Source organism: Pelecanus crispus, chromosome 2 (assembly GCF_030463565.1).
Source record: "Pelecanus crispus isolate bPelCri1 chromosome 2, bPelCri1.pri, whole genome shotgun sequence".
NCBI classification, from domain to species: Eukaryota; Metazoa; Chordata; class Aves; order Pelecaniformes; family Pelecanidae; genus Pelecanus; species Pelecanus crispus.
Genome location: NC_134644.1, coordinates 52,044,536 through 52,067,386, shown reverse-complemented (window position 1 = coordinate 52,067,386; position 22,851 = coordinate 52,044,536). Strand labels below are relative to the sequence as shown.

Here is a 22,851-nt window from a genome sequence, read left to right as displayed (position 1 = left end):
TTTTTCACTTTCACAGCTGCGATAGATTTATGCCTGATCTCAGGATTTTTTTTTTTCGGTACGCTAATCCTTTACCATTGATGTTTGCTGCATTATTGCAGAGAACAGATCTTAAACATTATAGGGCAATAAAAACCTCTTCTTTTTGTTCTCAGAGTGTTTTTCCTCTTTAACGTAAATTTATTTCAGCTGATGACAAAGTATGGCAAAGGAAAGGGAGAAAATTAATCTTGCCTGTATGTTTCTACCACTTTGTGTAAAATACCATTTATATAACAGAACCCTGTCTTGTAAATTTGAAGAAAATTACTTTTCATTAAGAGTAAAGGAAAATAAATGTGTCAGGCAACTGCACTGTGTTGCAATAGGGAAAACTGCGATTCTGATTTTAAGAAATACTCCTTCCCTAGCAAAATGCCTCTGAAATGAGGAAAAAAAATGCATACCCTTGAAAGAGGGTTCTCCACAGAACTTAAGAAAAGGGAAAAGGACAGGAATAATTAATTTCCCTTGCTAAGAGTGCTTCATCTGAAGAATTCCCTTATCTTTTCAAGACGACTTCCCAATTTGTATTATTTCTATAGAGTTAATGGCATCTTCTTGGTTCCTAAACAGACACCCTCTAAAAGAGAAAGGGAAAAAATGTTGGAGATCATTTTAAAGCAAAGTTCATGACAGATTTTAATTGTCATTCAACAGTTTGTCAAATTTACTTCACACATGGTAAAGCAATTATAAGAATGAAAGGGTAGAATATCTGAAGTACATTACAGTTGTAGAGCATTATTGTAATACTGTAGGTTCCATTTTTATTTAACTTCTAAGTATTATTGTGAAAAATGTGCAGGTCCTCTATTAACATGCTCTTCAGTGTGTTCTCCTAATATTCAAGCAAACAACTCTAACGCTGTCCTATAAACCATCTGGCTTATTATATGTTGATACAGAAGAAAACACTTTATGAGAACTTTAAAATTTACCACTACGTGTAGGCTTACGTGTTTAAGAAGATCTGAGAGTATGAAGCAGGATTAATACTTTCTTTTATAACAGATTCTGGCCTGATCCAGACAGGAAACCACCTTCTCATTTGTGTAAGCTGTAGGTGAAAATACAATTGTGCTACTCTCTGATGCATGCAAATGTCACTTAAGTGCCAAAGGACCGTTCTGGGTGACATATGTATTTGTGTATTTATTATTTTTAACTAGAAGTAACTGACTGTTTTGCAAACCGCTGAAGGGATTTTGAGTTCATCTTGTAAAAACCCTGTGAAATTCAGACTGGCCCCTGTTACAGGCAACCCTCCGAAACTGGTTACAATATATTTCCCTAGGGAAGACTTTCGCTTTATTATCTCGCACACAAATAATGACAGAAAGCAGGCAATAAAACTGGAGACCATCGAGGTCTGGTGAAGGTGTAAAGCCTCGAAGCTTAATTGATCTCTTTTGACTAGTATTTACCACAGCACAAATAGCTGTAATGCAGATAGACTCCAGAAAGACCAAGGTAAATGGTGAAGTAAAAGATAGCTTTGTTTCGCTTTGCAGTTTTTTTATGATTGAAATGTGCTTGCTCATAGCTGTTGAGGTCGGGGTCAGATGGACAGAAGGCTTCTCAAGGGCTTGTTCCTGCTCTGCTGTACCATCGCGTGCCACTACTGTTAGTGCAGTTACTGGAGAATAATATAGGTTATCGTGACAGCTCTCTGTTATACCAGTGCAAATGCAGGCTTTTTAAAATTTCTTTGCCTTTGCGCTGGAATAGGGGAACAAGGATGCGGCTTCATGCGTCCTGCACAGGAGTTGCCTCTGCTTTATTTTACTCCCTCTTTTGTCTTTTCACGGCTGCTAAAATATCCATACATATGAACCATAGTTTTCTGCAGAGTACTTGCTCTGAGATAGAGCATGTCAGGAGAGAATGATGGGGACTGATCTACCTTACTAAGACACTCCTGAACTGAAAAAATGTGCTAATTGCAAAACTTTACTAATTGTTCCAGAGTGGAGTTGGTCTGTTGGCTAAATTTGGGTTACATGAAAGATCTGTTGGTCAAGCCAGTCATCTGGTAGTGACCATGCATAGTGACTGCAGAGGTTGAAAAGTGGAAGGATCCCGAATCCAGAAAGCTAGGCACCATTAGGTGAGGATCTGAGATACGTACTTCTGACCTAGAAACAGATACGTCTGATGTCAAAGGTAGGAAAAAAACCCTACTATACTCTTTCCATTGGCTTGCTTTGCGCCTTTTTTGTAAAGAAAGGAAAAAAGTATGCTTTTTCTCTTCTGCTCTCTCTAGACACTTGCATTTGAGTAGCAGGTGTCTAAGTATTTCAGGCTCCCGCTGGCAAAACAGCACATATTCTTGTATGTTGCAAAAATAAATGCATAAACAATTCCAACTATTCGATCCTAAAGCGTGTAGTAAAATTAAAATTTAAGCTCAAACTGAATTTAGCTGAGGAGGAACTCAAAGGTGACCTCCCAGTTTTGCTATTTTTCTGGTGAGGTAATATTTTAAGCAATTTGAATTAAATAAGACATCATTCACTTTAGTTTCTCGCAGAAATACACTCTACATTCATGAACACTAAGCAGAACTGGTAATTACCCAAATCTCTGTCTGTAATTGTACAGTTTTACTGAATTCTCAACCCTTACTATTACAATCAAGGCCATTGTTACATACAGCCATAGAAATGGAAATTAAATTGCTCTTGAAGTATAGAAGTGACCTTCCCTTCCTCTGCTCTTTTTTACCTCAATTTGAAGTTTTTAACATTTAAGTAAAAATAAATTAGACTCCCCATTTGCACATCTTTCACTGCATTTATTTTGTTGAAACCTATTAGGTTTTATCCTTTGAACTAGTAAGTATCATGTCATGAGATCAGCACACTGGGCATGCCTTTTAAAGTGCTTTCATTTTATATTATTTGTGAGAGACATTTGTATTTCAAAGTATATTTGGCTATGCAGTTTTATGTCTCTTCTTCAAGCATGATGTAAATCCTGCTGAAGACATGGAGAACTTTGAGCTCATTTCAGTGGGCTTTGAACTGTGCCTGTGTGCCTCAGAAGAACTTCTTGTTGTATCTGTTACTGTATTAGAATAAATTAGCCAAGCTCTGTCTTCTTGGTAGCCAAGAAAATTCTGCTTATTTCCACTGAGATTCCTAAAAGTGTGAAGAAATGGGGTTTGGACTGATTTTATTTTTGAAGAGTCCCTTTTTTGCTCTTCCATGTATTTGATTATAGATGGCTCTTCAGCCCTGAAAGCATAATAAGGTGAGTTGTTAGAAGCTGAGTTTAGCATAATTTGAAACTGGAAATAAGGTGGAGTGAGAGTAATGAACCATTAGAACAGTTTACTATAAAGTGTGCTGTAAATTCTCCATTACTTGGAGTCATTGAATCATGACTGGATGCCTTTTGAAAAGACATGCTCTAGTTCAACCATGAATTTTTGGACTCGATGTTGGAATTACTGGGAGAAATCTACAGTCTAGTTATGCAGGAATTAAACAAGGTGATAAAAATCAATCCTAGAAGCCTTAAGATCTGTGCTTCTATGGGTATGTTTTCAATCAGAATATATTTGGGTACTTTTAAGTAAAAACTATATTCAGCTATTGCTTTTTTACAAAGCTTCAGTGTCAAACAATAATAAAAATGATTATTTTATCAATATATCAAAATAGAATCAATATTCTGTAATAATAGTGATCAGATGATGGTAGAGGCTAGCAATATAATATAGGCTAGTTATTAAAGAAAGGCTCTTCTTGGTTTCAAGTGTGAATTTTTTCTTTAGAACTATGAATCCAGCTGTTAATTAACAGTTGGAAGAATTATGTTTTACCATTTATGTCCTACCATTGAAATTAAAACTTTTTCACCGGTTTCAACGGGGAACCTGAAGAACCTTACTGTGACAAGAGCATTTTTCATTCTGAACCTGCTAAACTCAAGATGTGCATTAAGCCTCCTGAGAAAGACTACTTTGCAGGGATTTTTAGCTTCATCTTGAAACCAAAGGGACTGGCTTTGTTTAAAAAGGCTTCACAAAAGTACGTAGAGTTTTGGGAACTAATTTCCACACCACCTGTCTCATTATCACATTATGGGAAACAAATGTTACAGGGCAGAAATGGAGAGAGTTGAGAGGGAGCTCAAACATGGCGGCTGTTCAAAGGTACCACAACCAAACACATACTACATTCTTCACACAAATAAACACAAAAACAAGACCCTTCATCCTGTGCCTTATGGAAATATAGAACAATCTCATATTTAAGATTGCTTATTTAAAACAGAATTACAGTACATCTCATGATATTATCTCAGAGTAAATTGATTTCAACTATTCCAGACTGTCATAATATGCTAGAGAGAAAGGGGATACTGTTTGAATTTTTCACAGCCCCAGTACCAAAATTGCCTGTGATATCATCAGACAAACCTTTTTTAAAAACTTTTCATTACAACTAGCAGTGATAAAAGTTTTACAAATATTTAATGAGGACCCTTCAATCCCAAGCTTGAACATGACACTACTTCTGTGATTAAAAGTGAGAAGAGTTCAATATATTAATATCTCAAGCATATTAGCCATACCACCGTAAGGTGCAGAATTCGATTTTAGTCTTGTAGTCTTACTGATTTAAGGGGATTTCCTCTTTTGATGTGCTTTTGTATTTTCCTATTATCATGCTAGCATGTCTCCTATATTTTTTTCCCGTAAATGCCCCTCAGTATTGTGACACAGCTCAGGATACTGGCGATCCAGCTGTTCTGTTGGTCAAGCATCAGATAAGTGAACCCTACTTGCTACTATATTTTCTAAGAAATTCGGCAAAACAGAGGGCACATGTTAAAAACTGGGCAGAGGGCCATATTGCTTCTAAAGCTTTGGAGAACATTCCCAGGTCAGTCTGGTAAGCAGGTCAACCTTCTTTATCCACTTCTGGCTAACCAGAATTTCCTATAAGGCAGTTCACTATAATTTTCCCAACCAGTAAGTCCTTCCTAGCTTACCCTAAAACGTATTTGTCTACATAATTTGGATATCCCAGATACATTTTCGAAGGTCAGGAGTCTGTTTTGAACCAGCATCTTCATAGTTTCTAGTAAAAAGTTAATTTATCTTAAGTACTAGCAAACACGTAACAGTAGTTAAGGAAAGCTGTCTCAGCCCCAGTCTTGGCTAGCTAAACTCCTCTAAAAATGTAATTGTCACTTACTGGTAAAAAGATTAATGATTAACTTAATTTCTTCTAATTATATCTAGATGAAACTCGATTCTTAATGATTTTCTTTTAAGTCTTCTAACTAAAATACTAATGGCTGGAAAATAGGGCTTACTGCCATGTCAAACTAACATTTATGATTTAAGTCAGATGCTACACAAACTTGCCCTATATGTCTTTGATGATGCATCTCAATCCTGACAGCCAAATTGTGAATTGTAGAATGTGGACAAGTTTTTATTTGGGGCAAAGCCTCAGTAAAGCATTACACTTAATCCCTGCTTACCTTTACTAATGAAAGTTGTTCTGCAACTTGGGAATCATTGTTTAAAACCATCATCCTTCTGCTTATATTATCTCCCTCCCTACCCCATGCATACTTCACTAGTCTATTCATGGCTTTGGAAACAACAGCCTACAGTAGAGTTATGTGCATTATTTGGGGCATTTTGAAAGAATCCTGAGGTTTTGGTACTCAGGACTGTAGAGACTTGCTTTTTTCACTGTTCTGTGTAAACTCTCCTGTTCTAATTACAATTCACGGTATTGATTATAGCTGAGAAGCAAGAGACTATGTAATCTAGTGGTTAGGACACTGATCTGTGCTTCTGGGTTGCATTCCTTGGTCAACTACTGTTAACTGCATGAGAAAATCACTCTGAGTACTCTGAATTCCTTTTCCTTCTCCACACTGCTTGTCCTGCTTATTTAATTTACTATCTGCCCAAGTCAGGACAACTTCGTACTGTGCACATGTAGAATTCCCACCAAAGTAGGAATATTCATCACGGCCCATCCATGCTTGCTAGCTAATGTAAACACAAATGACATATTTACTTGAAAGAAACTGCATTTTTTGTTGTAAGGACTGTGATTCTTGCAGGGGGTTAAACTGTGCACAGGTGAGAACAGAAAAGCTTCCAGGTACAGACTTACCCTGTATCAGTTCCATATATTTAGGATTAGATTAATATTTATCAATTTGTTGAAATAATGTGCGGTGGGGGTGGCTCTTGGTACAGAATCAGGCTGAATGAGTCTGAGGGATTCCTGATATTGGTGAATATATCCTATGAGTGTGAAGCTAACTACATAGTGAACACTCAGTATGTGCTGGAAGCTATGCATATAACCACTACCACTAATCTATTCTTGAAATAGGACATAAGTGTTTTCAGGCATTTACTGAATGAACAGTGCTTAAAAGTTGTCTTCCTGCACCTGCAAGCAACCTAAATCTGTACCTTTGAAATTTAGAAGGTATTCTGAGGGATATTATCTTCAGAAGGAAGGCACTTACGGCTATTTAAACATCAGTATGATAAACTATCTCATTGTTTATTTCTTTTTCTGGAGACATCCTGCTAATGTGTTTCTTCTATAACCCAGTAACTTGTCAAGCTTTATTGCCAAAACCCCAATTGCCCTGTTCCCAGTTGCCAAAACCTCTAACTTTCACCCTTACAGCTCTCACAGTGTTAGATAAAGTAAAATAAACTGAACTGAAAATAAAAATAACACAAGAAATTGTTATGCTAAATGTGTTCTCATGCTCATTGAAAAAAGCTTTCCATTAAGAAAAAAACTCCTCTCTCTTTCCAGAAAGATACGAAGACAAAGAGGCTTTGCAGCAGCATTTAGGACAAGTTGCCATAGAATAACATAATTTTAATTTTAGAGAATATGTATAAACCTATTTCTGATGTGGAAGAGTGAGTTGCAATGATGGCTTTTAGTTTTGTGCTTACTTTATAGATGTCGTTGTTATAAACGTAACTATAATATGCTTAGTAATTAATTCCAGCATTATAGCTTACAGCAGATGTTCTGACTCTGACTATATATGTGCATGTGAGAGATCCCCAGATCTTAAGCACAGACCTATAGAGGCAAAAAAAGGTTCTCATATGGGCTGGGAGTGAACAGGGGCTTAGCCATACTTGCCTTTCTGTTGATGAACAAAACTAAAAGAAAAGCTAAGACAAGGGTATTTACAGTGTTGATAAAATTACTCATTCCAAGAAGTAGGTTGTGCATTAGAATGAACTTAGTAAAAGCAAGAAGACTTTATTTGGTGATAATTTGCAATATTTTTGTTGAATATGTATTGAGTACAATACCATGATGAGTGACATGTCCTTTCTTGGTGCTGCAGGGAAAGTGTTTGCACTTGAGTCCAAGAACAACTCTCAGGGTCTGGATTTAGCTGGAGCTGAGAAAGCTTGTGTTGACCTGAGTGCTCGCTTAGCAACTGCAGAAGAACTGAAAAGGGCTGTTCTGGACTGTTCTTTCGCTGGCTGTACCACAGGATGGCTCGCTGGTGGCTCCACTGGGTAAGGACAACAGCATAACCTTCCTGAGAAGTATGAATGACAGCTGTCAAGCAAGTTTTTCTCCTTGACTAAGAATATTGCTGAAAAACACTGGCCGCAATTCAAGCACCATGATGTATAGCTAAATAAGCCACTCTCCCCACTAAATCAATTTTGTACAGCTAATATTTCAGGGACGCAAATATTTATCAGTCTCAGATCACATATTCCACAGATCTGAAGTGATTTCCTCTTCCTCTTTCCTTCTGAATGATGTCATTGTGGTTCCTTTCCACCTGGCCTGTAGAGGGGTGCTGAGCCCTAAAGGAGCTTGCAGGCTGTCGGCACCGAGCTCAGTTTGCTGAGCTTCTCATGGAAACCACCTATCTGTCTCAGGTATTTATGTGTGTCTGCATAGACAGTAGGCATGTTCAAATAGGTATGACTTTAGGTGTACTTAGATATGATAATGCACATGTGGTAGAGAGCTTGTTGAGAAAGCTCACCAAGGAGCTGATACTGTCACTCGATGTGCTGAATGGTGTTACTTGAGGTAGCTTAGGTGACTCGACATGGCACTGGGCTGTTCTTCGCCTTGCATTACAGACAGTGTTGCCAGGTGTACTGGCCTGCCACAGCCTCTGCAGAAAGCATCGTTGCCTCTGTAGAGGCCAGTTCAAAGCAGGAACCTAAAAGTGTCCTGTGGTAGAAACTGCTTCCCTCTGTTGATCATCGTTTCAGGAGGCTAAGGTCAGCCTTCATGAATACTACGGAAGTCCAAATGACTTCCAGTGAAATTATGAGATTTTGAGAAGATTTTGAGAAGATTTTGAGAACATATGTCCACATAGGTGCTAGCTGTGTGCCAGAAGCAGCACGGCCCTGTCACCATGCCACTCTGCTGTGGCTGACGAGGGATTGCTGAACTCAAGCTAACTCTGGTTCATTCCAGTCTTGCACAGGTCTAGCTATGTGGCACTGCACTGGGCCAAGCACCCACATCCCAACTGCCCAGTGACTTGCAAAATGAAAGGCTTCACAGCATGCCTCAGGTATAGGTAGACAGGCTTCATATTTGACAGAGACTAAATCACAGAAAAATCAATTAAAAAAAAAAAAACCAAACCAAAATGGAGGAGCTGAGGGTTGACATAAATGTCTTGTGTCACTGAAGCTGGGACCATACAGGAATTGCCCAGAAGGAGCATGAGTGGATCTGAAGCCCCTTCTCTCTCGAATATTTCCTTCAGCAGGCTTACCAACCACAGCCTTAGCGTAATACGTATATATTAATTCCCTTGAGGTCCTTGACAAAGTTCTCATGAGTTAGAGGGTAATATCTAACCTACTGTCAATGTTCAATGGTGATAAAGTTTTGTTTTATCAAGGTATTGTTTCCAAGTTCCCAAACTTTAGTGTATTATTGCATTTTGTGACAGTTACCAGTTATTTAAGTAAGCATTGGTGTTTGTGTATTTTTGGTGATAAAGTTTCCAAAGGACAAAAAATTGCTACTATTAATGAAAGGTGATATTTAAACAACTTCAAGCAAAAGCAACTAGTTGTGGTGATCCTTTTTTTCCAGGTGAAAAATTGTTTGAAAATGTATTTCTTTTATATTTGTATTATTATAACAGTCATTTAAAAAGATCCAGAAATCTCTCAGGATATAAGACAGTGATCTAAACCCTAAAAATTTTTATCCTAAGCCAGTTGCTGAGATGTCGTGAAAGCTGACAAGCCAGGAAAGCTATCTGTCTCTAAGAAGTGCATGGAAAATTTGTTGTACAGGTTCTTTTATACAGCCTCTGAATTATGGAAGTAAGGAGTGCTGATGGGTAGGAGAAGAAACGGTCCCTTTTTTATCTAAGCAATACCACAGTTAGTCCTGAGACATCCTCAATTAATTACTGCAGGCACTGGAGCTACAACTATTAATAGACCAGTTGTGGACCTATCCCTGAATATATCAATATCAAAATTGGATACAGTGATAGTATTGTACACATCACACCATGATGAGGTGAGAATGTACACATCATCATACCCATGGGAAAGGAAGGAAAGGAAGGTTTTTCCTCCCTTCCAACTTTCCAAACTCCATTCCTCCAGTAAACCTGTTCTTAATATGGAAGTCTCTAAACTATTTATCAGAAAGGACATAATATAGTTGGGGCACATCGTCATGTCATTGCTGTGCAGTCACGATTATCTGACCTTCACTGGAGAGCTTCACCAGAGAGAAGAGTTCTTCAGAGCTGGAATTTGATACTTTCTTCTCTGGGACTATTTTACCCATGGGTGGGCAAGCACCAGAATGTATGTTACTCTGTTCGTTGAACTCAGTATTTTTGACTCTGGGCAAAACCAGGAAAAGTATAATGCCTAAAAAGGCTATACTGGTTTCACTGTTAGTTAATGCAGCCCTGTGGAAGGAAAAAAAAAAAGCAGTCGAGTGCAAAGTATGCAAATGAGACAAAGTTATTCAAGTTGGACAAGCTCAAGTAGAATATAAAGATTTTCAGAGGCATTTAGATGAATAGGCAAAATGACAACAAATGGAATTCAATGATAATACGTGCAGGAAGAATATGCAATCTACCTGAAAATATCTTACAGCGTTCTGATTTACCTCAGTCAGCCCAGGAAGGACATGAGGACATCACTATGGACAGCACAAGAATTTCCTAGAGTGCTTATGGAATGGAATGGAGAATATGAAAAATACATACATATATATACACACACATATAGATCAGTGTAACAGCCTCCTTTGGAATATTATATGTATTACTGTTACCACATCTTAAGAAAGGTACTAAAACAGGCTCAAAAAAGGGCTCAAGAATTATTAAAGGCATGAAAAAGATATTAAGAAGGGACTTAAAATATTTTACTAAATTAATTAGTTAATTTTAAAAATATATCTGTGGGTACCTATTCAATACTTTGGGCATTTACATGATAAATGGAAATATGATAGCAAGGATAAAGGATAGCTGGTAGATAGAAAAACCTCAATCCACACTCTCCTCAACTGATTTAACATGAAGAGGGGAAAACAGGCTTCACAGCATGCTTGGAAGGTTACAGAAGTAGGGAAAATTATTTCCAAAATAAAGGACTCTTCACTGTTATTCATCTTGATGGACCTTCACATCTTCAAATGTGATGGCATGGCCCAGGGAGAGAAGTGACCTCCCCATGTTTGCCAGGTCCAAATCCATTCAGGACTTTATAATTTGGGTCTAAAACCTTGGATTCCTCCTAGCAGCTGACTGGCATCCAGTGCAGATCACAGAGCTTCAGTCTAATATTTTCCCATATCCTATTGGACCATGTACATCAGAAAGGAGATGAATAGGAGGGAACATGATAAAAGAAGTTCCTCATTTCAGGAAGAATGCAGTTTGTTTTATTTATTTGGTACCTGGAAAGTATCCCAATCTTTCCCCCAAGGAAAAATGGATTAGACATTGGCGGTAGAAGCAAACACAAAAAATTACATGAGTGAAGTCATTACTGTGTTGCAGATTTTCTGACACACTTCAGTCCTCCTTTCACCACCTAGACTTAAAACTGAACATGAGCTCTAGCAGAGATGTAAGAGACTTTTTCACCTCTAGATTGATTTTCCAGGTTTTGCACAAGTCAGTGACTTGTTCAATTCTGATGGCTATTTTATGGTTTTAGTGAATGATTAGTGTCCCACTCGTAGTAAATATATCCATCACTGTTGGCTGTTGTGTCCTTATTATTTTTACAGCCAAATCAGGGCCTGGAAGCCCATGGGGGTTTCTCCTGTTATGACTGAGGCACATCACTGAGTCAGCGTGAGCGTGTTTGTACTGCCCACTCTTGGGGCTATACTTTTTGGTATGGGCAAAGAGGAAAATTCAGTCTGAAGAACTGGCCCTCTTGGGGTAATTGTCAAATTTCTGATGACCTGTATGTGAATTTCAGTCCATATGTAAGTACACAAAGATTTTGAGATTATAATGGGACATATTCTGTTGGATCCAACCAGGTCATTGCAGCCCAGCTCACTCCAACCTGCTTCTTACTGACCCACTGCAGTGACTGCTGCCTCCTCAGCTGTGCTGGTAAAGGTGCTCATCTCTAGCCTATTGTAAGCCAGAAGTGAGCAGGGTGGGCAACCAGCTAGTAGTCAGGGTGTTAAAAACCATTATTCTGCAGGGAGTGATGCCAGTGGAAGAAGACACCAATTTGCTGGTGGAGATATTCACCTTGCATTCTGTAACCCACTGCAGTCCCTGCAAACCAGGCTAGTCCAAGCAGCAGGTCTGAACAAATATGGTTCATTTCAACTGATGTAGGATGGAAATTGTTTAAACAAATAGCCCCCTGCCAGCAAATCCAAAGAGTCGATAAACTTGGTAGTGTTGTGGTTTGAGCAGCCTGGGTCAGAACCTCTTTGCAAGCATAAGGGGATGTTTTTCTTTTCCACTTTTAGTTGTTCAGATCAACCCAATTCAGACCTCAGGGCTGTTGTTGGCAGGTCTGAGGGCTTGGAAACTTTTAGAGAAGAGCCACTGACAGATAGATAGGGGTAAGAGGATAAGGGGTAACTTCTTCCGGCAGCCCAGAAGTAAATAATCTCCAAGTCAGTCCTGAAATGTGTAACTTACAAAGCATTACACATTGTTACATTTCAGGAAATGAAATGTCGTTAGGCAGGTCTCATTTGTCAGATGAGTCTTAATAGCTATTTATACTAAAATGACACTCATGACTTATTTGCATGTCAGACAAATGAGTCAGTAAACCAGCAAGCGATCTGCCAGAATATAAATGAAAAAAGGTGGCAGAGTTCTTTGAAGGCCTCTCACTGCTATCTTTTTAATTCAGCCGTCGTACTGGAAAACCCTCTGTCAAGTCCTCCAGCGCTGGGCAGCATGTTCTGTAGGGTCTTATGTTCATTTCTGGGGTTTTTGAAATTTGGAAAATGAACATGACACGATTTTTCTTGCGATCAGCCCTGTGCACAGAATAGTAGAAAGCAGCTATTTATTTTAGAAATTGTAAACATCCTCAACAGCTTGTATTAAGTTATTCATAGCAAATTTACTCATTTCCATCACTTTTTTAGGACTGAAAAGCTGAAGCTGTCCTATTCCTTGTCCTGTTCCTTTTTTGTCGACAAAAGAATGAGGCCATGTATCCGTTCTATAAGGGCTTTGAAGCTCTGCATAGACTTTCCATTCTATAATAGACCTCCTACAGGGCTGTCAACCTGTTCCTTTGCATGAAGTTGCCCTGGGCTGGTTCCTACCCAGTCCCTGGGGGATTTATCTTAGAGGGTATAACTCTGGAGTGAGCAAGCACAGTCAGCTAGAATAAGCCTAGCTGTGGGAGTCAAAAGACTGGGGTTCTTTTCTTGGCTGACCACAGACCAGATGTTTGCTGCTAGGAAAATTACTTCATCGCTATTTTTCCTTCCTTTTGTTAGCTCTTCGGGTTTTGCGCTGACTCCTATTGAATGCTTCTACAGTGTCAAACACAACAGAGCCCTCACTGCAGATGACACCAGTGGGAAATGTAATAATAAGACTCAGAAATGACATTTCGCAAGACTACCTACTTCTTTTTCTGCCTACCGCATGGGACTTGCCCAGCACCTGGCAGTAGGGTAATAACAGCACATTTCTTGGGAAAGAAAAAAGCAATATCCAAGGAATGAAATAAAGGTCAATTGCCAACCCGTGCCAGTCCTTTCATCTATGTGTGTAGACCCTTGGACTTGTGGGCCCTGTGAAGTCTATCCAGGTGTACATGCTATAACATGCCCACTTGCTTATTTGCAGAGCAGCAGTCCTAATAGTATGACAATTTGGCAAGCTCTCTTATTTCAAGGCTGTGCTCTGCTGCCTGATGATAACACATGTGAATGTGCTCCCAGATGTCTGTATGAGGTGGGTCAATTAATTCCCTTCAAGAGAAAAAAACAGACACAGCTGACAGGACATGGTCCAATTCAAAATGATAAAATTGGTTATGAAACAGTCTGAGGAGGTCTTGCACTCTGAAATGCCTTCATGTCACAAACTCTAGTCCCACAGCCCACAGCTGGTGTCATGCTTTGCTAGAAGATGACTTTGTCTTCTCATTGTTTCTTGTCAATCATCTCAGAAAGTCTCATACAGAGAAAAGGCAAAGTAGTTGTGTTTCAGGAATAGGGATTTCTACATGAAGCTCAGTCAAGAGACTTGATCTTAATGTATGGACATGGCCAGTTTACTCCAAGGAATGATATCACTGAGCAATGTGGACATGAGACATTTTGCATCAGCTTTGCGGGGGATGCTAATTTTTTCTTGGCACAACCTGGGAAGACAGCATGGGCAAAGTATGACAGCCATGGTTCTTGTAAAACAGCCCAATAATTGAAGAATTTTTTAGAAAATATACTTTTTCAGGAAAAGCATCATAAAAAAGAAAATAAATTTTTGATGTGTTTTCTAGGACAAGCACACAAAACACCATCTGCTAAAATGTAGCATGACAGTCCTCAGAGTAGCCATTTACTTAGCTGAGGATTGCGCTTTAAAATTGTATTTTTACTGGGAGGTTTTTTTAACAAACTTTGAGGGCTTTAGCAAAACTTCAGCAAACTTTGGCGCAAAAGTTAGGGGTATGCTAGTGAATGTAGTTAATGCCAGAAGGTTAGAACTCATTGATAATACCAAGGACAATCACAATATTGAAAAGGAAGGTAAGCCGACTTCAGAGATGGAGTAATAGAAATGTGGTGAAATATCACAGTATTATGTGAAAACTAATCAGAATTTCTGCCTTAAGCTAGCAGTTCAGCAGGAAAAGGCAGAGCAGGAGAAAGAGCTGGGTGTATTCACAGAACACAGGACAGCAGTGAGCCTGTTGTAAAATAAAATAACTCACATAAAAATTGTGAAAAAAAGGAAATGCAGTCCTTCTAAAAGACATCCAGCAGCTCTTCCAGGAGAGAGAGGGCAGTACTGGTGGCTTGAACAAGGCACTGGTGAGACACTACCTGCAACAGTGCAATGTAATTCTTGGTGTCCAAGCTCAGAAGGGATAAACTCAGGCTAGGATCAGTCTAAGAAAGCACCTCTCAGAAGTGATTAAAGGTGATAAGTTAGTTTAGCCTAAGAAAATTAAGGCAGAAGGGGGATATGTTTACTCTTAGCAAATGAATAAGAGCAACTAATACCAGGATTTTAACTTGCCAGTTAGCTCTAACAGGGTTGATTTTCTAATTTTCAAAAGAACTTCACCTATTTTCCCTTCTTTTACAGTGTCTGTAATGTTTAGTCCTATCTGAAAGCCTTGTGTCTGAGAATTTAGCTTCTTTGTAAATTAATAGCTCTCAGCAAATATTTTTGTATTTTTTTTAAACCCTTTGGTAACTAATCAATAACATCTGTTATGAAAGCCATGGATTAAATCGGAGCCCCTAAAATGAAATTGGGTAAAACCAACTTTCTAGTGACACTTGCCATGTCTTTGAGCACCCAGCTAGTCCAGGCCAGGAAGTGACACGATTCTCCTCTACATGCACTAAGAATGCCCAAATTATATGTACACAGCGATATTATAGTAAAATGGCTATATAAAATCTTTCATACTAGGCTACAGTATGAAAATCTGCATGAATGGGCCATATTTATTTAACGAACAGAGGCCTTACTATTTCAGTAGTCATAGGTACAATTTTAAGCACAAAAGACTGCATTTTGGTGTATATTTTTAAGAATCTAAAGGATATTGGTTCTGCCTTGGTAAGACCTCCTTTTGACATTTCCAGTGGCAGTATTGCTGTTGGAATGTCTTCATGTCACACTTAGCAGCTGCTTTCTTTGGGTCACATCCAGCCAAAATTAGCCTCTATAGTTCCCAGTCAATGGACTTTCCAAAGCCCACCTGTGCTCCCCTTCATGACTTTTCAGGGAAATTTTCTTCCCTTTGGTAATCATGAACATGTCATTTATATTTTATTCCTCATCAGAGCCAGCTTTATAATTTGCAGTTTCCCAAACTACAGAAGGGAAAGACTAAGAATAAAAATCCTCTAGTTTGGCTTCCAGACTATTGATTTTTTTTCTCTCACCCAGTTACTGAAACGCAAGTGGTAAAGCTGACCCATGAAAAAAAAATTAGCACAGGATTTTAAAGATTTATCTTGACTAAGAAAAGTGATGAAGTTTTTAACTCTCTAATTAGGGGAAGGTTTGTTACAGTTATGTTATGAACCAGACTTTCACGGTGCCTCAGCTAACACATTGTTGATGATGTTCTTCTGAGTTGAATATATTCATACGCAAGTTCATACTACTATGAATAAATGTCATAAGACCATTCTGACTCAGTTCAGTAAATTTATTGACTAAGACTACAAAACTTGCAATCAATTGACAGATAAAGTAGCAACGACAAAACATCCTAGTCCCACCTACTGGTTTCTGTGCTGATGGATCACGCTAAGTCATATAAACTCAGCTGTTAGCTCCATATGTTTTAACTTGGGTTTACTGAAAAGTTTTCAAGTATTACAAAAGTGCTATGTAATTATCTTATTAAGTAGAAGTACCGGTGGATACTACTATAAACAGAATTTATAATTTATATATAAATATTACATTTATTTTATGTATCTTCGTTATGCATACATATATACAATATATAAAATTCAGTATCATTACTATGGCTTGAGTAGATCATTATGATATACTTAATAATATATATTACATAATGGCATATTATAGCATATTGTGAAATAAATACTATTCATGCCAGTTTTTTCTGCTGTTTCCTTCTTTGAACAGAGGAATTAGGAGAAGTGCAAAATATACCAATTACTCATTTTTTACTCAATAGATTAGAAAAAAATTAACCAGCGCAAAAGTAAAAGCTTCTAGGAAGTCTGGTTCATACCTTATGGTGCTATATATTAAGTTCCGTCCTTATGCACACACATGACAGATGCAATGAGTCATGACCCAGAAAAACAATGATCAGCTTGGCCAACCTCTGATCTTTTTATCGGGGTAGGTACAAGGGAAAGACTCTTAATTGTTCTTAGTTGGATGAACTGTACGGCAGAAATTAAGCTGAGGTTCAACACAGTACAGAGCGTCCGTGGTTTCTTGCCTTCTCACTTGACATGAGAAGAGGCATCATGAAGCATGTTGTCCTTCTAAGCTGGGTAGCAGTGGACTGAGAAGATACTCAGTAGCTTTTGGCTTGGCTTGTCAAGAAACCAAAGGAAACGCCATCAGGCATGCTTCCACTTCCCATCAGAGAGCAGGGGCTGTTGTCAACACCACTAAGCCCCTTCATTTCCCAACCATATTTTTACCTTACTGATAGTATATTGTATTTATACTGTCTATAGCAATAGTATGTGTGATTGGGTTTTATGCTTTGATTGTGAGGGAGAGTTTTTCAGAGTTCATGGCAGTGTAAGAGTAATTTTCAGGAATGCAGCGATGTTTCAAGCAGATATATATTAAATACAGAGGATTATTATAGATGATCTGCAGTCTGAACTCAGTATGTTCTTTCTGAGCATGTCTACTTTCATGAGAGATCTCCACAGAAGGAAAAATATGTATGCCTAAAAAAAGTATTAACTTTGTGGCATTCTGTCAACCATGATGCATGCCCCAGTGCAACAATTCAAAATAGTAGAGGAACAAACTAGGTGACACATTTCCACAACCTCTTGCAGGGTGCTGGAAAGAGTAGGAAAAATGTACGATTTTTTGTTTGTTATTTCAGTATGGCAATGCTGCTGCTGAAGAAATTTTAAAGTACGTTGAATTCTGAATTTATAGACACTTTTTGGTCCTCAAATGAAAAAAAATTAATAAAGTTAAAAGCATCAAAAGCTACCTTTTAGAACTGAGACAAAAGGGTACCTATGTATTTAATCTAAAATTATAGCTGTAAACCTAGCATTTTAGGATTTAGGGAAACATATACCCACCCTCAAGAACTCAGAGAAAAGAGGCTATTATTGAATATTTTTAGTTATACCTGGAGTCCTGCTGACTGCAAAGAGACTATTTCTATACCAAAGGCGTTGCAGGTCTGATCGCTAGACCCGCTACTGAGAAATGCTGAGCACTCCTGACGCTCCTTTCAGCAGCAGTAATGGCAGCTTACTGAAGATGTTTAAAGCTTGCAGGATTGGGCTCTTGGTAGGAAACTACTGACAGAGAAGGAGGAATGGGAGACATGAAATAGATTCTTCTTTTTTTTTTTTCTTTATTTTTTGTATGCTTGCAAGACGTGACTTCTTTTATCTCAGAAGAATTATGTTAGAATGTTTGCAGTTTTAATCAGGTCAATTTTCATATGACAAAAATTGAAATTAAAGTCCTAAGTAAAAGATTAACCAGGTCTGGCCTGCTGTAGGAAAAAAAAGAAATAGACAGGAACAGCAAGTTTTAGACTTCATGTAGCAAAAAAGTTTAGTGAGAAATAAATTTTAAAAATCTTAATGTAATTTAAAGCCTTTCTTTATGTACAATGTTAAAACTATATGCAAGATACACCTTTGTAAGTCTGGTCTCATTGGATAGCAGCTGAGAAATGCTCTTAAAATTAATTAATTAAACAATATATTTTATCAACTATTAACTTGTAATTCATTGTACAATACTTGAAAAAGAAGTAAGAAAACTGCTCTTCAAGTACACAATCTTACATGTGAGCCAGGTATCCTGTTTTGGAGATGACCTGAGTATACCAAGGATGTGTCACCCACAGATAACTTTTTAGCCTCCTGAAGAAATGATAAAGAAATTACAGTGCTTTAGGCAGACGCAAATTATATTGGCTAGAAATTGGAATTAGAAATCAGAAAATTCAAGATAAGATTTTCAATAGTGGCTTCCAATTATCAGGAATTTTATTCATTGATTGAGCATAGAAAGGAATGTGGCCTGATTTTCAGATGGCAACAATCTTCAAAACAGTTTGGTGTTTGTTTTTTTTTTTTAAGAGAGTCTGAAGCCTTAAGTATACAATTACAGGCAAAAGGCACAAATTTTTAGACACATGTCACTATCTGGCTACTCAGTGTTGCAAGGCATAACTGATCCGGGTACCTAAGTGAGTGAGTAATTATAGGAAAGATTAAAGTTGGTAAGTCACTTTTTGAAGGGGAGCATAACTGTTTCATTCACTTAAGCCTTGTAAGACGTAGGAGAATAATATGTGAATATATACAAAAACTTTCTAATTGATGGCCTGATTCTCCCAGTCATCTGAACTTTCTTTGGCAGATCAAGTCACTTTTGTCTAGGTGCCTGATTACTGACTTAGGGGACTCGGACTTTAAATGCATTAAATTTTAAAAGAACTGGATTTTAAACTTGTATGCACAATATTGGTCTTCAAGTGACCCCCCCCCAAAAAATCAAGGGGTGTTTTCCTTACAAGAGAGACATATTTGATTTGAAATCCTAAAGGGGCTTTCAGTAGGGGATGACATTATATAATTTTCCAGGGCAGAAGTGTGGTAGGAACCATTCTGGTATGTATGCATGACCACCACCATATGGCTTGTTTCATGTTGCTTTTGTTTGTTTACATTAAAAGAACATTGAAGTTGTATATTTAACTGCTCAAAAGCTAACACATGCCAGAATTAAGATGGTCTGTACAATCGCAATTCACTCCACTTGTGTAAATCAATTGTTATATAGTATTTAAGTGCATGATCAAATACTGGGTTTGCACTGGATCTTTTCCACGCTCAGTGAATGGGCAGTTAGTCAACATTTATTTTATTCTCTAAACTGAGTGTGGGACTGACAGCAAAATTAGTTCAACCATTGCACAATACAAAATGATGAATTTTCTTCCACTGGAAAGATTCCTCTATGGAAAGCATTTTTTTTCTTGCTTTCACTCGAATAGCTGACCGTGCAACACTTCTACAAATCTGCTGTCCACAAAAAATAAAGCGCACACCATTAATATCCAGCTGCAAAAATTTGGGCTGAATTTGCTTTCCCAGCCTTTGTAACCTTCAGTGTAACAGTAAAACCAGTGTCTTCTATAACAAACTGTCTTTTATTTGTTAGTTTTAAGCAGCCAGTACAGCTGAGAGAAGAGATAATTAGTAGTCTCTTCCTTTATGTTCAGGATCTACAGAGTTCTAAAACCTAATACAGATTTATTACCTTTGTTCAAGCTGATGAAGGGCAACAGGATGGATTAGGTACTGCAGAATACCAAGCCAGAAGAAATGGAGTTTACACAAAGGTGTGGAATTACTGTAAAAAAAAAAAGCTAGCAGCTTTTTCTTGCAAGAACTCAAGACGAATTTTCTGAGCTTGCCTGTGTTAGCTTTTGAGCAGTTAAATATGCAACCTTAATGTTCTTTTAATGTAAAATGCTAATGATTTATAATCTTTCAGACCAAATCTTGAATTTTCTATTCATTTTTATCCAGGTGCCATTGGTGGGAATATGTATTGCTGGAATGTGAGAGCAGAATGTGGCTTTAAATATGCTGGGACTTGGTCTGATGTTTAGAAGTATTACTGAATATAATAAGATAAACATTCTCTATTGCTTCCTATGCCTTGAACTGATCTACAGCAAACATTTTTTTTAATTACTTCTAATTCTCCCTTGGCTTTTTTCATAGATCTTCCCACACTAATGCCTTATGTGCCAACTCTTAAAACAGTTAAGCTGAGGCTAAAGCCTGACTACTGTGATAAAAGATCTCCAAATTTCACCTGCGTGTACAACTCCAGAAGATTTCTGATTATTTTTTTCTTCTTCTTCTTTATTTTAGGACAATTATATGCAGAAAGACGGGCAGCAAACAGCAGAGCGTGAAAGCCATTGATGTTAAAATTGAAACCGATCCCTTTGTGAATGACCAATATGATGCTTTTTGTGTAAAGGATGAAGGTCAGCGCTGATATACTATTGAAATAATGCACAGTCATTGCTGTCTTGCAACATTAAAAGTTTTGCCTTCAATTTTTCTACTGCTGAGAGGCAAAGAGGGAATGATGAGGAATAAATCTTCATAGTAATCGCCCACTGAGGGAGCCAACTGCTACATTGGTTGCAGGAAATAAATTGCATTACTTTTTGTCTTTTGTCTTGCTGCAGTTTAGCAAGTTCAACCAGGACTCCTGATCTGGAAGAACACATTTTGGTGTTCACAGAACATGCTTTATGGAAAAGAATATGTCTGGCACCAATATAACTGAGATGCCTGAAGCATGTCCCATAACCCAGCACTGTAACTGAATGTACCTTGGAAAGCTGGCTTCCAACCACAAAACACCGCACTGTTGCACATCTATCAGTATACAACAGTTGTATGCAAATAGCTTCATTGCCTCCATTGTAAATTTTTGTTTGTTTGTGGGTTTTTTTTTTTTGTTAACATGCATAGACCAGACTGCTAGGGACTCAGGTATATCATGGATGAGTCTGAAACCCAAATTATTCCCAATTTAAATTGATGCTTAAATTTTTTTATTCAAATGCTGAAACCCACAGGCAAAGATGGAGTCTGAAGGCAAAAAATAAATTGTTACTGATAGGCAGGATTGTGTAAAGAAATGTGGGAACCCCTGAAAGATATTGTTGATATCTGCAGTGAAGTTTTGCGTCTCATTTCCAAGAAAAGCAGGGGCAAGCAGATGGCATTTACTGAGAAACAATAAGTTCACAACACAGGGGGGGCATTTTGATAAAGAGTCAGTGGCAGCAGTGGGCATAAAAATATGGTTGAAGTGAAATGTGGCAAAGGTGATGCATATTTGATGTGCAACCAGGCATTCAAAAATCGCAGAGTTTCATTGACCATCCTCTCAAATAACTCTCATGATATCAACTCCAGGCTCCGTGCTGCTATAAGCGATGCCAGCTCCGTCACCCAGTTGCTAATGGTGTCACACAAGCACCTTTGTGCTTTCTTCCATGCTGCTCCTCACATATAGGAGCAGCTCCCTGTAAACATCTGCAAAACTCTCTCATTGTCTTCTTCAAATCTCTCTTTTGTCATCATCCCCCCCTCGAGAAAAACCTTGTGGTGGGTGGAACAGCTGTGGGACGCTGAAATCATTGCTCTGGCCACTATTGTTCCATTGTGCCCTTGTGCTCCCCTGTCTGTCTCCACCTGCTGTGTCTGAGCTTACACGTAGATGCTGGATCTCGGGGAAGGAACTGTGTTTGCCTTTTGCATTTGGTTACTGCTCACAGTAAAGGGGCAGTAAAGGAGAAGATAAGAACATAGCCTGACAATGCTTGTTGGAGAGGAATACTGCATAGGACTCAGAAACTGCATAGTTAAAACTCAGAGGGAAATTCGCATAGTTTACAAAGAAGAGGCAATTTATGGACAACTTGTTTTGTACATGGCAGGGAGTTTCCTGATGACAGAATGGGATGACCATGCCAATACACTCACCAAATAGTCCTTATATACAGAAACATTTCTGGATGACAACAAGGTCCCCTCTTCTTTGAATATATAAAAACTTTTGGATGCAGGGTCAATGTTTGAATAGAAAGGCTTGAGTGAAGTTGTGTGGCAGAGCCTAGTCTGTAGTTGGTATGAAAAGAACAAAGTCCAGAAAGGAAATAGCCTTAACACGCAGGTGTAGCACGCAGTAACACACAAGCCAGCACAAAGCAGTTGACTGATGGAAGAACATCCTACACCTCAAGGATGCCACTTTCAGTTTTGGGAAGTAAATATCCAGCGAGAAGCAACACAGCAAACCCCACACCACAGCCCCAGACGTAGTGTATCTGTTCTGCTGTTTTGTACATGTGGCTAATAACTACACATCTAAGTTATGACTAAGGAATTGTTTCTTATTTGAAACCTCCCAAGTATTTTTTTTCTTTCAGAAAAGTGGACATTGCTTTTAATTGATACAATTTCAATTATAGTACAGTAATACATTAGTATTAAGACCTGTGTATTGAAATCAAGTGCAAAAAGCAAGTTGTTTTGCCCTGCTGAAAGTGATAAATCCCAGGTTTCTTACATTGAGACCTATATCCGCATACACAATAACCACAAGCCCTTTCATTTCTTCCATACCCATCCAACCAATAATCTGCAGTCCCACGTGAAATTCATCTGGTTCTTCCTCCAGTACTTCTTAACCTCACCCTCTACCCATCATCTCCCTGCCTTCAAGGCACTCTCAGCAACTTGCCAGGTCCTGGCATGGCTGGCTAGGCAGGAGGCAGCATGTTCTGTGGCTGCCCTAGAGGTATGAATATAGAATCAT

At 38.3% G+C, this 22,851-nt stretch overlaps 1 protein-coding gene across 1 annotated transcript in view; it reads left to right on the top strand.

Annotated features, from left to right (window-relative positions):
• SUSD5 (sushi domain containing 5) overlaps positions 1-22,851 on the top strand; it is a 41,554-nt gene that overhangs the window by 884 nt on the left and 17,819 nt on the right. Inside the window, exons 2-3 of the mRNA XM_009492618.2 lie at positions 7,411-7,588; positions 20,382-20,500. Coding sequence (XP_009490893.1) covers positions 7,411-7,588; positions 20,382-20,500 — 297 coding nt within the window. The remainder of the gene's footprint in view (positions 1-7,410; positions 7,589-20,381; positions 20,501-22,851) is intronic.